Source organism: Vespa crabro, chromosome 18 (genome assembly GCF_910589235.1).
Source record: "Vespa crabro chromosome 18, iyVesCrab1.2, whole genome shotgun sequence".
NCBI classification, from domain to species: domain Eukaryota; kingdom Metazoa; phylum Arthropoda; class Insecta; order Hymenoptera; family Vespidae; genus Vespa; species Vespa crabro.
In genome coordinates, this window is record NC_060972.1 from 4,059,656 (window position 1) to 4,077,398 (window position 17,743).

The window sequence follows — 17,743 nt, forward strand, 5'->3', positions numbered from 1 at the left end:
ATTTTATATTCTATTTGATTTTCGTGTAGTACTATCGATTTAGGTTACCCGCGAATTTTGAAAACGATTATTCGAACAATTAATTAAATAAGAAACTAGTATCGTTTGTAAATGTACGCCCACCTTAACATTTCCAAGCAATCAAGTTTTCCTTAATGTTTAATTATTCTTTCGGCGGAGTTATAAAGCACTTTTTTGTTTTGTTTTGTGCTAGTTGGCAGTAGCCGCGGATGGAAAGTTAAGTTGCGAATGTTTTAGTAACGAACCTGCCTCTGCATTACCCTTTTATGCGGCATCGCAGTTTCACGACTTCTTTTTTATATTTTTTATTTGTATCTTATTTTTATTCACTCTACGTTTTTACAGTAACTCACGAAACATATATACATAGATATGTACATACAAGTTTTTAAATCCGCATGCATACGTACGTACATACATACATATGTATGTACATATTTGTTCTATTCATCATGTTTCCTATTTTATAGAAAAACATAGTTTTTCGCGATTCATTAAAAATGCAATTGTCTCTGACAAGTAAATTAAAATATTTTTTTTTTCTTTTTCTTCTTTTGTCCAAATATCCAATGAGAATGAACAAATGTATTTTTCGTAAATACTTACAAGTACAATAAACCATGCAATATTATTAATTATACATACAAATGTATAGTTTGGTTAACATGGTCTTTGTTTCGTAAAAATAATAATAAGTGGCGACCATTATACATTTTCGCCACATAAATTAAACGCTATATCTAAAAATAATATCCTTTGTATAAACGAGAGAGACAGAAAGAGAGAGAGAGAGAGAGAAAGAAGATGCGAATGTATTGGCATATTTAATACTGAACATTGCAGTCTTGTTTTGTTCAAAAGCGAACGAAAACAAAATTTATTTCACTTGGCAATATTCGTTGGCTTACTCCATCATCGTCCTGTATATGTTATAAGAAAATTTGCATATAGTAAGCATATATATATATATATATATATATATATATATATATGCATATGCACGTACTCGTTTGTTCGTACGAGATAATACTTTTTAATGGAGTAATCGATCCGATTTCTCAATGTCATAATGACTTTTTAGGATATATGGTCGATAAAGTTTCACATTAATTTATATTGAGTTTGCGTTCCACTAGAGAAACGTGATCGATCGATCCTTGAGAAAAAAAAGGCTAACGATCTTTCCTAATAAATTTCATTTTAACGTAGCCAATCAAACATGCTTGGAAGTTATAATCGAACCGTAATGACATATTAGCACGGATATTTTCGTTTCTCCCAAACGAAGGGACATAAGGAAAATAAAGTAAAAATAACACGAAAAAACAAAAAAAAAAAAAAATAATGATTTAAGTCTATCAAAGCAAATAAGCCCAACTTTCTCGACTAGTTCTTCCCCGAGTCTCTGATCCGCAAGGTGCTCAATTATTAGCGCTGGGGATCGGTTTCGACGTGAGGGAGAGAGAGAGAGAGAGAGAGAGAGAGAGTGTGTGAGAGAGAGAGAGAGATAGATAGACTTAGTTGGATATCGTGGATTCAACGACGTGGAAGCAGCGTGGAAGTAGAGAGAGAGAGAGAGAGGAAGAAGGATGAGGAGGTGACGGTTAGAAGAAGGTGGAAGGGAGTAAGGTAGAGGGAGGTTTGAGATAGGGAAGGGAGAACAGAGAGAGAGAGAGAAGGTTAAAGAGGGTTAGAGCAAGATAGAGGATTCGTGGATAGGGCGCAGGTGTGTCGAATGGTCTGTCTCTCTCTTTCCAACGAGTATATGCGACTATGCGCGCGCGAAACCGAGCACCGAGATAGAGAAAAGGGGGGAAGGGTGGGCGTGTGTGAGAGCGAGAAAGAGAGAGGGTGAGAAAGGGATAGTAGTGGGGGTAGTAGTAGTAGTAGTAGGAGGAGGAGGCAAACCAAGGGAATAGTGTGGTGTATACACAGGTAGATGGTAACGGATGAAGGGTAAGAGAAAAAGGGAGGAGATTGCCAGGGGTTGGAGGTGGAGAAAGAGAGAGAGAGAGGAGGCAGAGGAGGATGAGGAGGATGAGGTTGGCATGGAGGTGGTGGAGGAGGCAAGCTTGGTGCGTCAGAGCCTGCAGTGAGCCCGGCAGTGAGGCGAAACGTTGGGCTCCGCGCGGGAGTCTCGTGGCCGCCCGCTTTTCTTTCAGTCGGGGTGCCTTTTTCCATTACACCCGACCCCCTTCTTCTTCTTCTTCTTCTTCTTCTTCTACTTCTTTTTCTTCTTTTTCTTCTTCTTCTTCTTCTACTACTTCTATTTCTTTTTCTACTTCTATCACTATTACTGCTACTATTACTACTACTATTACTATTACTACAGCAACAATAAGAACAATAACAACAATAACAACAACAATAACAATTATTACTTCTTATTCTTCTTCTTCTTCTTCTTCTTATTCTTATTCTTATTCTTATTCTTATACTTATTCTTCTTTTTCTTCTACTTCTATTAATATTACTACTACTATTGTCACTGCTCGATCATATAAAATAATCGGTGTCGACACACTTATGACAATTATTCTTCTTTACTGCTACTACTATTACTACTGCTATTACTATTACTACTACTACTACTACTACTACTACTACTACTACTATTACTATCGGTATTGCTATTAATACTACGACGAACCAGACGACGAAATTAGTAACAACTGGCAACAAAAACAAGCAGAGAAGCACAGGAACAACAACAACAACAACAACAACAACAACGACGACGACGACGACGACAATCGTGACCGAGGACTCGTAGGCATCACAGCGTCCTCCCAAAGCATGCATGCACGCACGCACGCACGTTCGCTCGCTCGCTCGCTCGCACGCACACACGCACGATCTCTTCTTTTTCTTTATTCCTCTTCTTCTTTTATCTTCATTCTTCTTATTATTTTCAACATGTCGATCGAGATCCAACGGACCTAACGAGGGAACAAGAAAGAGTTTGAGAGGATGTGAATGTATGAAATGAACGGATGATCACGATCATCGATAACCCCTCTCTTTCTCTCTCTCTTTCTCTCTTTATCTATCTATCTATCTATCTATCTATCTATCTATCTATCTATCTATCTATCTATCTATCGATCTATCTTTCTCTATGTCACTTCGTCTCCTCCTATTCGTAGTAACGGTGAAACAAACGTGTGCTTACGATTAGGCCGCGTTGACCTCGAGGACCGGTCGAATACGATCAAATCTCCCGAAAGTGTTGAAGCGAGCCTAGACAACGGAGTTTCTTTCTTCCTTTCTTTCTTTCTTCTTTTCTCTTCTCTTTTCTTCTCTTCTACTTGAAGTCATCGAGTTTGTTTCTCTGAGGAAGAGGAAGAAAAAGAGAAAGAAAAAGAAGAAGAAGAAGAAGAAGTAGATAAGTTCAAATCGGTGATTAGAAATAATTGCAGAGGATCGGTGTGCGGGTGACGGACCTTTTTTTCGTGACAGAAGGAGGGAAAAAAAGAAGAAGAAGAAGAGGAGGAGGAGGAGAAGGAGGAGGAAGTGGAAGAGGTGTAGAAGGAGAAGGAGGAGGAGGTGGAGGAGGTGGTGGAGGTGGTGGATGGTGAAAGAGGGGAATATAGCTCTGAAGGGGTGAGGTAAAGGTGGGTGGGTGCATTCGGTGGTGCAGACGGCGTGCGGCGTCGTGTGTTGCCTCTCTTACCCCGCGATCTCTCTCACGCACCGCCAATGCGGCTGAGATCGCGCGATCCCATTGGCCGACATCGTGCCGTGGTGTCAGCGATGGGTACGTCCAGGTTCGACGCTCCTGCTTGACCAAGAACGTCCTGCGGAATCCTTCGCGTCGTGTCCCTTTCTCTTCTAAGAAACGTTTCACGAAACTTCGCGGACCGGGGAAAAGAAAATTGAGAAGGAAAAAGTGGATGGATTGTGTATATATATATATATATATGTATATGTGTATATATATATATATATATATATATATATATATATATAGGATCCACATATATGTATATGTGGGTATATTACCAGAGAGAAATAGTGTGTGAGTGTGTTCAGTGTCATCTCGTCTTCGTTCCTTATTTTCCGTGTTCGTGAACCAGGACTAATGGTCCTGCGACTTAAGCGCATCCTTTCTTCTTCATCATCAATCTACTAAGAAGAATTCAGCCAAGGTCGTTGATACCTCGCAACGATGACTATAACGGTTACGACGTATAGGACTTGATCATGGTGTACCTTTTTACGAATAACTTCGTTTCTTATCGTCATTTTCTTCAGTGTCTAATCATATCGTTAGGATTTTCTTTAGCTTTATTTACTCGTCGAATCCTTTTCTTCTTCTTCTTCTTCTTCTTCTTCTTCTTTTTCTCGAAGAAGAAGAGAACGAACGAGTATACGAGAAATTAACGACGTCGATTTATCGTAAAGAAGAATCGGTTCTATCTCTCTCTCTCTCTCTCTCTCTCTTTTCCTTTCTCTCGTGAAAACACGTGGGATCATCTTCCATTATTTTTCTTATTTTCATTCCACTTTATCTTCTTTACTCTCTATTCCTTTCTATTCCTTTCTTCCCTTCGCTAATCCAAGATCTCTCACATCGTTATTCCATGGACGAACCTTTAGAAGGCGACCTGTAGCGTTTGGATCGAGCGTTGCCAAACACGCGGCTTTTCTCTCACCCTCTTGATAAGATCATCAGGGTTGTGGTCACTTCATTAGAAATATCAAAAAACTCTTAACACATTTATTCACCTATTTATTTATCCATTTATTTATCTATCTATCTTTCTATCTATCTATCTGTCTGTCTATCTGTCTATCTATTTATTTAATTTATCGATCTATCTATCCATCTATCTCAATCTATTAAAATTCAAGGATTTCATATTCTGATTTCGTCGTTTATCATCGTACGATCGTGATTTTTCGTTCGTTCAAAGGGATCGAAGAGGATCAGAGAAAGGGGTGGTTGGTATGAATGCGAGATAAAGTGTGTCAGTGGGACGATAGCCGAGGTTTTAGTGAATGTAAACGCGTTTTCTCTGCGTGCTTGAGCTTGCTTGCCTGCCTGCCTGCGTGTCTTTCTTGTTTCTATTGTTTCTTCTTCTTCTTTTTCGTTTTTTTTTTCGTTTTTCTTTTCACTTCTCTCTCTCTCTCTCTCTCTCTCTCTCTGTCTCTCTCTATCTATCTATCTATCGCTCTCTTATTCTATTATCATCTTTCCTTAATCACAAACCAACGAACAAAAGAAGATAAATCCTTTTGTTTCAAGTTTATTCGAATTTATGAGGATAGAGGGAGATAGATATGTGGATATGGAAGAGGGGGGGTTGGTTTTGGTTGGCAATCGAAAATTTTCATAATTTTCTTTTGCAAAAACTTTGTCATTTTTCGTGCTTAGTATTATACGAGAACGTCGTTATCGTGCCGGTTTAAAAAAAAAGGATATCATTGGGAATCCTGAACTGTCGTTGGTTCTTCTTTCTTGTGGCTGAAAAAGGAAAGGAAAGGAAAGGAAAAGGAAAGGAAAAAAGAAAAGAGAAGAAAAGAGGAAAAAGAAGGAGAGTGCAGTGCGTATCTACTTACCTGTTTTATATCCTCCTCCCCTGCCACGTTATGCATGGCCGGTGAAAGTTTGCTTCAACGAGTGCATTGATCTACTGAAGTTAAGAGGTAAGAGAGAGCGAGAGAGCGAAAGAGAGAGAGAGAGAGAGAGAGAGAGAGAGAGAGAGAGAGAAAGGGGATGATTGAGATATCAAAGAGATACTGAGTTGAGGCATTTTCGAAATATCAAATGAATTAGAAAAATCGAGATGATTTTGACGAATTCGTGGATTGGTTTTGTCTTCTCTCTTTTTCTTTTTCTTTTTTTTTTTTTTCGTACACCACGTCTAAAAATAACAAAAGAAATTAATTCCACGATAATAATGAAAGGGGATGAGGGATACGGTGATGAACAATTTCTTTGTGATTAATCGATTCGTTTATCGGTTCTTATTAAATCTGCAAAATTATGAGGACGTGGCAAAGTTTTTGTTCTCGATTAAGAAACTCAGAAAGGATCGCCGATTTTTCCCAGTTAACTCCTGTTTCATAATATATGATTTCTCTTCTTTCTCATTCGCGATTTAACGTATCGTATTGCTTGACAAAGCGTTATCGAGTATATGTCATAAAGGTAATTTCATCATCACTCGTCGATCGCGATAAGCCCCCGTCCCGCCCCGTCCCGCCCCGTCCCGCCTCCTCTATCCCCGTCTCTCTCTTTATTCAAGTAAAGATTCGACTTGAAAACGAGAACTTGTGTTTCCAATAGGTGTATACGTTGTAAAACGTGTGTGCAATACTTTTCGCGTCATTAATCATAAGAAACCGTACGAGATACCACCTACCGTTTGCAGCTGTAATGGAACGCGTTTCATCTTATTAGCTCTTGTTACTATGCTAAACTCATTTTGTTCTAGATTTAATAGAGAAATTTACCTTACGTACGTTTCGTTTCGTTACATAAGGGGAGAAAAAAGGAAAAAGAAAAAGAAAAAAAAAAGAAAAAGAAAGAAAGAAAAGACGAAGGAGATAAGAAAAAACGCTCATGGATATTTATGGAATTTTTATAATTAAAAAATATTTCCTCTTGGTAATAACGTAGAGATCGTTTTTAACGACTCGCGGTAGAATTGAATTTTCGAAAACACCTTCCCTTCATCTTCCCTCGGTGCGTTTCTCTTCGACAAGGATCGATTTACGTCGACCCAGAGCTATTTTTAATGCCGTAGTGAAACGGATTAATTTCGTGCGGTTCTGTTCCGTAGACGGATTCCTCGCGTCGACTCCTTTTCGGGATAAGGTTCTTGCACATTTAATGAAATGATCCAGCGAAAGCTTGGCTCAACTTTTCCATTTAGTTCGACCCGAGTCTCCTTTTTTTTCTTCCTTTCTCTTTTCGTTTTTTTTTTTCTTTTTTTTTTTTTTTTTATCAATAATACGCCTGCAGAAGGATCTTTCGTATCTTCTCTTTTTTTCTTCCCTTCTTTTTTCTCCTCCCTTTTTTTTTCCTTTTTTTCTTTTTCTTTTTTTTGTAAATTTATTCCCAGGCCATGATGTGTATTCCCTTGAAAATTTCTTTCTCTCGATAGATATTTGTGACGGATTTGTATTGACGATACGTGTATCCGTGTTCGCAGATACTTATATAATACATAGGTAGATACACCTACGTATTTGTTCTTAACAAGTATTACCGGATACTATATCGCGTCAATTTAACAAAGATTTTCAAGATAAATCGATAACACACAAGCTCGACGTTCGCGGTTCTTTGCGTCGTTCGGCACGAGCGCGCGAGTTTAGTTATATATAGATCGTGTGAACCTCGCACTATAAACGGGGATAACTTTACGGTCGATCTAATAATTTCGAAGCTGGTCAATTTACGAAGGCTGCCATCTTCGAAATTCAACTTTCCGCTTTGCGATCGGTGTCATCTCTGTAGATATAGTCTGACAATAAATAATAATAATAATAATAATAATAATAATAATAATAATAATAATAATAATAATAATAATAATAATCGGTATTGCGATCTAAGTGCAAACTTTTCTCCAGAGCTTTCACTTGCATTTCGTACTATTTCAAACATTGTATTTATACGCGAAGTGAAATGAAGTTTCAGCTTTTCCTCTTTTTTTCTTTTCTTTTTTTTTTTCTTGTCTCCCTCGTTTTTTTGTTCCTTTTTATTTTCGATTATTAAAATATCGCCATTTTTTTATATGCTAGATATGCTATACTTATATGTATACGCATGTACCGTACATGGATATATTAAATTCTTCGTTCGAACTACTATCTTCAATGATTTTGATGAATGATAAGTAAAGTATGCAGTATCGTTCTGAATAAAATTTTTACATCAATAAGAAGTCGTATGGAAAATATCGATTTATGCAAAAATTGGTTCGTTTTAAAGGGCATCATGATAACTCGGAGTTCGTGGGGTGAACGTGCTTAATTCAGAAAACATTGCGATAACGAATAATGTAACGAGTTTACCGAAATTAATATTGAGTTTGTTAAAGAAGATTCACGTTTGTCGATGGAACATTTTCAATGATAAAAATCGTTTTGTAAAATTCCTTTTCCTTCTTTTTCTACTTCTTCTTCCTCTTTAATGACAACGAGAGAAGTGTGTCAACTGCTACGAAAGATTACGATATGCGTCTTTATTTTTTCTTTCTTCTTTTTTTTTGTTTTTGTTTTTTTTTTTTAATTCAGCCTAAGCGAATCGCGCTATTTTTATTATTATGCTGCGTGTAATTGAATCAGAACGAAAAGCCACAGGTTGTAACAAATTATTCCCCGTACGGCTTCGTTAAGATCTTTATTATACCGCTAACGATTATCGCCGCGTGCAACGCCATCGTGCGTTTCGGATAAAGTTCCGTGCGATACGATTGCGGAAAAAAATTGCATTTTCTTTTCTCTCTCTCTCTTTTCCTCTTTTTCTCTTTCTCTTTATCTTTATCTCTATGTCTTTCTCTTTCTTTCTTGTTACGAACTTCGATAAAATGCAAACGAGAGAGATATAAACCAATAATCGTATGCATCCTAGGTTAGGTAAACGTTAAGCGTTCGTTCTAAAATAATAACATCCTCGAAATTTTAGAAAAGGAATTTTTTTTGAAGATAATATATATATATATATACATATATGTATATATGTATATGTATATAAGTATATAATATTTAAATACATTTTAATATCGATATCTGATAAAACTCTGACTCTTTTCCAATCTAATTTATTCTTCATATCTATTGAATCTAACACGAAGTTAATGTTTTTCTATATACATATATTATACGTATATGTACTTCTTTTTTTTTAATTACATCACGTACAAGCAATGCACTTTGTAGCTGCACATTAATTATAATATTAACAACGAGAAGAAAAAAGAGAGAGAGAGAGAGAGAGAGAGAAAAGAAAAAAAAGGACAAAAGGTATTATCAGTTAGGTTCAAAAAACATGCATAGCAAACACTTTAAAAAGCTTGTACTTAGTAAATAAACATTGCACTCGGTCTGCAGCGCGATCGATCGAGGTCAGTACGCGTAGAAACTCGGTAAGGTCGACGCTTCGATGATCGTTCCGCGCTTCGAAGGAGTCAGGCGATCGCATTCACGTTTGCCACGTCCTCGGAGCAGAGAAATCTCAAAGTCAAAGGGAAAAAGGGTCGTTATGGAGAAAAAGGGGGAAGTCGAAGGTTGAGAGGAAAGGGATGAGAGAGAAAGAGAGAGAAAGAGAGTGAGGCAGAGAGAAAGAGAGAGAGAGGGAACGTGTGCATATATGTATGCACATATGTGTGCACGTGTGTGTGTGTGTGTATGCGCGTATGTATGAGAGAAAGAAGACAACAAAGAGCATTAAAATCGTATCTCGGAGCATCGGGATTATTTCTTTGAAAGAGCAGAAGAACGCAGGTGACGTAAGTCGAGACGACGGCGTACCAGAGAGAGAAAGCTTCGAGGAAGCTAGAGGAGGAGGTGGAGGAGGAGGAGGAAGAGGAAGAGATAGAGGAGGAGGAAGTTGAGAAGGCGAAAGAGGAAGAGAAAGAGGAAGAAGAAGAGGACGAGAGGTGGCGTAAAAGAAGGAAGAGAAGAAGATCGTTGAGGAGCGAACTTTCTAAAAGAAGAAGAAGTAGCAGCAGCAGCAGCAGCAGCAGCAGCTGCAGCAGCTGCAGTGGCAGCAACAACACCAGCGGAGAAAGTAAAAGGCTGAGGAATAAAGGAGGTGAGATGTGCAGAAGGAGGAGAATACGAAGAAACTCTTGGTGCGTGTTTGTGTAGATCATCATTGAAGATTGAAAGAAAAAAATTCAGAAAAAGAATAGTAATAATAATAATAATAATAATATAAAAAAGGAAAAAGGGGAGATAAATCGAAAGAGGAAGCAAATAAAAGGGACATTTTGTTGTGTGTGATTAGAATATAAAATATATATATATATATATATGTATAAATATATATATATATATATACATATATATATATATATGTGTGTGTATATATAAGTGAAGTTTAATTGCTTTAAAAGTGTCACGGGGTTTTGAAAGTGATTAAAAGGAGTGTGATTCGCTGGGCCTTAAAAGGCTGTGAAGATATCAAGGAGGATTAGATGGTGGAGGTGCTCGAGGGCCTGGCTCTGGAGGCAACGGGGCCGTGCAGGGCACCTCGCACCTATCCAGGGCCGGGCAAGCTAGCGGCCCTTAAAAGCAGCGTCGTTGCAATCGTCGACGCTGATATTATATTAAGACTCGTCTTTCCTCCTTGGTTCTTGGAGCCCAAGAAGGGCTCCTACGTTCGGAGCGAGGCTGGCGAGCGCAATGTGGCAGAGCGGCGGCATTGGCGCCCATGCGGCGAACAATCCGTGGATGAAGTTGATGGGCATCGTCCACAAGGAAAGGAGACATCACGATTCGGGTTCAGTTGCCGCCGCTGCATCCGGGGTTCAAGGTTCAGCTACCACCGGAAGCAACGATCGTACCCTCAATCAGTGAGTTTTTTCTCAACATTTCTTTTCTCTATTTTATTATTTCCTTACAATCTCTTATCGGCTCTTATAAAAACTAAACTCTATTAGAGAAGATTATATATTATTACAGTATTATTTTCATATTATCCTTGATACGAAAGAATTATATCCAATATTATATCTGAGATTGCGCATTACGCGTATTATCTATTGATACTTCGATTTAAACGATTTCAAAGACGTCGAAAAGATTTTCTTTTCAAGGGAATAGGTCAAAGACTCAATGGCGTTGTGTCTTCTTTTTTTTTTCTTTTCTTTTATCTTTCTTCTTTTTTTTTTTCTTTTTTTTTTACTATCTTTAATTAAAGCAGAGGTATCTTATCGCATAGGCGAGATACAGCTCGTTCTTTCCGTTCTGAAAGTCCGACGTTGAAATTAACATCACCGATTAAAGCGACGACCATGGTATAAAATCCTCGTGGTATACCTTGTTGTTATGTAAAATAGTCCGTATATACATATATATATATAGGTGGCCCTTTTACACAACGAGTCATACAGTTTTTCGGCTCTGCTGCATCGTGAAGTGTGCATAACATTAACGATCGCGGAAGCAATTTCCCTTGGCTTCCGCGTTACGTACGTATGTATATACAATTTTAACGTAGTCTTATACTACTGTAACTGTTAAGTATTACCAATGACATTCAGGATAAATCATTGAAATCATTCGCGTGAAGTTTCAGAGAGGAATATTCGAAATTCCATATTTCTCGAATTTCATATATCATTCTGCGGCCTTCTATCTATTTTCGAAAAAAAAGAAACAAAAAAAAAAAAGAACTATCGTAAACTATTTTTGTACACATTTATATAGGGTGGTCAAAAATAATTCATATATCATGAAAGAGATGAAATGAAAAGAAAAATATATTGTTCTTTTTCATCTTTCTTTGTTATTTGGTTAAAATGGAAGACACTCATTGAAGAAGATTTAATCGAAAGTATTTTTGCAAATTTTTAAATACGGGGATCGATCATCGAGTCTTAACTCGCAAATGCCGTTCTAGAATCCTATTATCGTCCACAGCCCAGTATGGTTGGGACATACGACGCACGAGGTTACAACGAGATGAACTTGGCTGACAAATCTCTGCTTTAGTCATGACAATGACCCTCTTCCATTCGGAACGAAGATCTATTGCCTCGCGTGGCAGCATCGCACTTACCGAAAACGATGGTGCTTCTTCTTGGTGACGCTTCGAACACCGGAGCACGTATTTTCATTCGAAAGTACTTTAACTTCGGTCTCTCTTACACAATTTCAGAGGTATCCCTTATATTTTTTTTTTTCATCTCGCACGCGATTTCTTACTCGTTGTTCTTACGTTACTTTCATATGTATGTATATATGTATATACATATACATACGCACATACACATACGTGTATATATATATATATATATATATATATATATATATATATATATACATATAATATGTAGTTAGTTTATTTTTAGTTTCTTTTTTTCTAGACAATTGCAGAACAGATTTGTCTCTACGTGATCATTTCTTTTTTATAACGCCCTACATTTCTTTTTTATTGTTTTTTATCCATTCTCTGTTTTTTTTCCTTTTCTTTCTTAATCTTAGATTTATATCTAGTCGATATATCTAGAACATCGATATATATATATATATATATATATATTTATATTAGTTAGTCGATTTTAGATAGTCCAAGTGTCTTTCAAGTGATTTAACAAAGTTTGCACGTATAATATATTCGAATATAGTAGATAGAATAATAATTGTGATAATTATCCATCAACTGGACGATGATTACAATATTTTTATCGATTCAAGCCAATATAATTATCTTTCAATATTGCATACCAATAAATAATTTCGATCTCTTGTTTGCTTGAATCGATTCTGATATGAGATATTTTATTGCACTATTATCATTATTATTATTTAGTATATTAACAATTGTTATTATAATTATATTTTGGAGATGGAGAATATTCTTGTCCCGACAGTTTTAACTTAATGGCGAACGTATTCAGTGTCTTTTTTTTTGTCCTCTCTTTTTCTTTTTTTTTCTTTCTTTTTTTTTCCTTTTTCAGAAGAAAAATAAATAAAATACTCACACACCGGTAGTAAATATTCTCGCGGGGTCATAACGCGGATTTGAGCGCACAGTTTTTCTCTATACCTTTCTATTTTTAGTCCGTCCAAGCTGGGTTATCCTTTTACAGTACGGACTTTATGCAGTATGCCGTGTTAACGCGATAAATTACATGCAATTACAACATCCGTTTTATTTCCATCCAACAGATCGGTTTCTACAATTTCGTTTGGTTCAATTGGCTTCTACGAATTTTTATTTCGACGTTCTTGCCATTGGATCGTTTTTTTCTTTCTTTCATCTTTTTTTCTTTTTTCTTTTTTTTTTTTTTTTTTTTTTTTAATAAAAACAAGTCATAAAATTAGTGTAATAAATAATTAAGATTAATTTTAATAATTTATTCACGATGATGATAAGGAACGTGTCGAAATTAAAAAAAAAAAGAAAAAAAAAAAAAAAGAAAAAAGAAAGAAAAAAAGAAGACGAAGAAGAAAAAAAGGAAACGAACCACACACCCTCTTGTCGATTTTCTAATGAATAATTCACACTTCTTTTTTCTAGTGTACGTCTAGTGGTATACATAGTGTAGCAAAATAACACATGTGATATACATATACTTTGCTACATACTTAGCGTGTTAAGTAATTGTGAGCGAGCGAAAATTGTGATATTATGTCACGTTATGTTATTAAGGTCTCTAGAAGTAGCGAGTATATATATCTAAAGAGAGAATATATATTATATGGCAAAGTTTCATCGTGAGCGTGCATGGTCGGACGACTAAGCACGACCATTAATCGATCGCTACGCCTTTGCTTTTACACTTTTGAAATTTTCTCTCTCTCCCTCTCTCTCTTTCAGCAAATTAATAAAAAAAAAAAAAAAAAAAAAAAAAGAGCATGAATAGACTATGTCACAAGTTTTAACAACAAACGAAACATTTTCGTAGCAATTGCGAAACGAATTTTTTGCGAAGCAATATTTAAAAGAAAGAAAAAAAAAAAAAAACAAAATAAAAAGAAAATATAAATTTCACGCAAAATAATCTGTATGAAAAGGGAAAAGAAGAGCACGCAAAAAAACAAAAAAAGAAAAAAAGAAAAGAAAAGGAAAGAAAAAATGTAAACGTAATCATCGAAATTGTAAACGATAACAAGTTTTTTCCCGCGGTGTAACAATCTATATAAAGGGTTTAATCAGGAACGGGTTTCTTACCAAAGAAGTCATCTTCAAACGAGAAGAAGAGAAGTGAGACAAGGGTTAGGTCTAATCTTTCGAGGGGGTGGAAGGAAGGATGACAAAGGGCAGTGCCAACCACCGACAAACTAATTATCGTTCACAATGAGCATTGTTTCGAGGTCGTTAACGACGTAGTATACTTATTCGCGATTGTTTTGTTGTGGTGGTACGGTTATCTGGGATATTCGTGTGTTAGTACCAACAATATCGTCGATGAAGAATCTTCTCTCTTTCTATTCCTCTCTCTTTTTCTCTCTCGTGACTCGATTCAGGTAGCTTCGACGCCTTGTATTCGGGTAGTTTCATCTTCCTCTTTGTCTTCAAACCTTCCGCCAATACATACACACACACCCACACACACTGTCTTTCTCTTTCTCTCTCTCTCCCATTCTATTTCTGTCTATCTATCCTTGTCTCCATCTCTCTCTTTTTGTCTCTATCGTATATGACGGCCGGTTAACAATGAGTTTGTGTTATTGTAGTAGTGATACCACTCGCTCCGCCACTTTTGAAGCCGCTAGGAACACACTCTTCTCTCAGCATCATCATCCATCCACCAAGCGAAAGTGCACTCGTTCAACTGGCAGAGAGCGTTTCGTGATTGAAACGACTTGACTCCTCACATTGAAGGGTTTGGATAGATAGCGAGGAGAACAAACGAGGAATCGTGTTACTTCAAAAGACCATGTAAGATGGAAGAAACGAGTGTTAAGTCTTTCTTTACTAACTTTTTTTTTATCTCATATCTATTCTGACGAAACTTTGATAGAACGTCCTTCTTTTTAAATTGTCACTCTTTCTTATTTCTTCTCCACGTATTTTTATTCTATCTTCTTTCATCTCTTTCATCTCTTTCTCTCTCTCTCTCTCTCTCTCTCTCTCTCTCTGTATTTTCTTTTTTTTTCCCTTCGAGTTTACCCTTCGGCTCGGTTAAATTTCTAGCCCCAATGGGCTTTACTTCATGTTCGCTATATTTTATTCAGCTCAGCTTCTAGTCAGGTTGATTATTGTTGTTAGTTTGAAAACAAAAAGATGGATGGTTCGTTCAGTTTCTTTTTCTTTTTTTTTCCTTTTTTTGAATTCGTGATTTTCTTTTTTTACACATATACGTTCGATATTGTTAAAAAAAAAAAAAAAAAAAAAGAAAGGAAAAAAAAATTGAGAAAATCCATTCGAGGTTAATTTTCTTATGGGATTAAAGGATACATTTCATCTATTATAGTTTCTTTTTCCTCTTCTATTTTTATTTTATTTTATTTTATTTTATTTTATTCTATTTATTTATTTATTTTTTTTTTTTTCGTCGAGACTATTACTCACACTTAAATATAGCTGAGCGAACGTTAATGTTAACTCCTTTATTTTTTTTTCCCTCTACTTCGTCGTGAGTAACGTAATACGATAACAGAAGTCGGATATCTCTTTGATTTAGAAAATTACACGGGATTGCACTTTGATCTCGTAAACTCGTTTTCATGTGGACGTCCACTTCGAAAATGTTCCTATCTGAGGCAGAAAAATTTGATAGATATAATAAACGATATTAGACATTGAAAGAATATTTTTAATTATTTCAATAAACGAGAGAGTACGTTAGATGAGTATTATTGTTTCTAAAGCGAACAAGTAAAATTAATAAACGTATTAACATACGAATTGAATTGTTTAAGCAATTTTACATAAATAAATATAATAAGTTTATTTATTTATTTGTTTCTTTTTTTTCTTTTTTTTTTTTTTTTTAAATAAAAGTACAGGAAAATTTTCATTGGGATAATTTCTACGTTAGTGTAAAAATATTAAATGTAAATTTAATGTTTTTGATTCTTTTCTTTCTTTTTTTCTCTTGTTAAATCTCATAATTTTTGACCAATGATTGTTCATATCATGATTGTTCACACCCTTCGTTCTAGCAATCGAACATGTCGATACGAAGAGTTAAATTTTCGGAATAAAAGTAGGATCAACCCTCCTGTTTCCCGTACTATAGAGGTAATAAATATCGATATTTCTTCGGTCATGCAGAAAGAGGGAAGGCACATCCCTCTATTATTCGCAATTCCTCCATCATTTCCTCAGAGAATATGATCGATTTGATCTTCTTGATAACACTACCTTTAGGACCCTTCGATTTCATACGTCATAGAATTCACGTGTCTATGGATGGATGCTTTGAAGGATCCATTGCTTCCGTGCTTATATATACACATTCACACACACACACACACACACATATATATATGTATATATGTATGTTATATGTATCTCTGTCACTTTCTCTCTTTTTCTTTCTTCTTTTTCTGTCTATATATATATATATATATATAAGTAATTTCTTTTTTTAACAATTTTTCAAACATATAGTACTTTGCCAGTTTAATGATTAAATAAAGAATTATTATTGAAAAATTAAGTTATTTTGTCAGAACTGAATGAATTTATTTTTATCATTTTATTTTAAAAGATAGATATAAAAGATAGAAAAGAAGAAGAAGAAGAAGAAGAAGAAGAAATGTAATATCGAATGATACAAATCCAGTTTAAGAATTGATAATAAATTGAGAATTTTTAAATGGATATTTTTGATTGAGTGAAACGAAGGAAGACTAGATATCTGGATTTTATTTTTTTTTTTTTTTTTGTATCACTGTAGAGAGCAAGAGACACGTAATACGATCAACGAGATTGTAGAAATCAATTCTTTTCTTAATGTCAATGAATATGGCGTCGTTCCAGAACAGAGTTCATTTATTGTCGAAGAACTCGGTTCTCTTTCTTGAAACGACGGCACTTCATTAATTGCATAATTTTATTCTTTTAATTACACGGATTTAAAAGATCGTCTGGTTGGGTACTTAATGGAACGTAAAATGAATTTGAAGAGTTACACAAGAAGGTCTGGTGAATTTAGCTGAATGGAGGAAAAGGAAATAAAAGAATATTAGACACGTAGACAAGCGAAACGATTTAGAATATTTATATATATATATATATATATATATATATATATATATAAAATTTATATATAGATATTTATAATTATTTGGAGATTTAGGAAAGAAATTTTTAAGAAAACTTATCGATCAAATATAATTGATCTATACCTGTATATCACAAATTTAATTTAATTCGATCTATATAAAATTACAATGTTCAATTTATATGAAAATTCTCATGGTTAAAATTAATTCTACATAAATACATTTACTTTAGGATTTAGAATACGATCGATAGATTTAATAGAGAAACAAATCTGTTATGATATAAGGATTCGTCACGAAACATTCTATAAACGTAACGAAATGAGAAAGCATAACTAATGAGAGTATAATTAAGCACGATTTGTTGGAATTATTTGAAACGCTATAATTAGTACAATTGTTCGTCGATCAATGATTTTCAAGTATTAGTAATGTAGTAGATACGTAGATATGGATGTTGTGAGAGGAGAACTTAAACGATATATATATATATATATATATATATATATACGATATATGTATATATATATCTACCTATGTACAATATGTATAGAAGAAACATATACACACGTGCACACACACACACTCACGTATGTACACGTAGAGACATATGTTCTTCTATCATCTTCGAATGGCGATCGACAAACGCGATTTTCTAGTTTCTGTCAATTTCCTGTCGCGAATTGGCTGCCGGTTGGCTAGCTGGCATTATTCTCTCTACGTTTCCCTTCTCCCTTTCACCCTTTTATCCCTTTCTCATCGGTACTTCCCTCTCTCCCTCTCTCTCTCTCTCTCTCATGTTTACGATCCACTCTACTACTTTTTTCTCCCTTCCTTTCTTCTTCTCCCTCCTCTCTCT

The 17,743-nt window shown here is 35.3% G+C and overlaps 1 protein-coding gene across 7 annotated transcripts in view; it reads left to right on the top strand.

Annotated features, from left to right (window-relative positions):
• The first annotated feature begins 2,113 nt into the window (after positions 1-2,113).
• Positions 2,114-17,743, top strand: part of LOC124430284 (potassium voltage-gated channel protein Shaker) — a 137,996-nt gene continuing 122,366 nt past the window's right edge. Inside the window, exons 1-3 of one of the 7 annotated variants that reach the window (XM_046976605.1) lie at positions 2,114-2,182; positions 5,399-5,670; positions 9,466-10,553. In XM_046976605.1, the coding sequence (XP_046832561.1) occupies positions 10,384-10,553 (170 nt within the window). In that variant the 5' untranslated portion in view covers positions 2,114-2,182; positions 5,399-5,670; positions 9,466-10,383. Of the gene's footprint in view, positions 2,183-2,414; positions 2,791-3,609; positions 3,924-4,992; positions 5,671-9,442; positions 10,554-17,743 lie in introns of those variants that run through there. The other 6 variants (XM_046976604.1, XM_046976600.1, XM_046976602.1 and 3 more) reach the window with 6 other exon arrangements.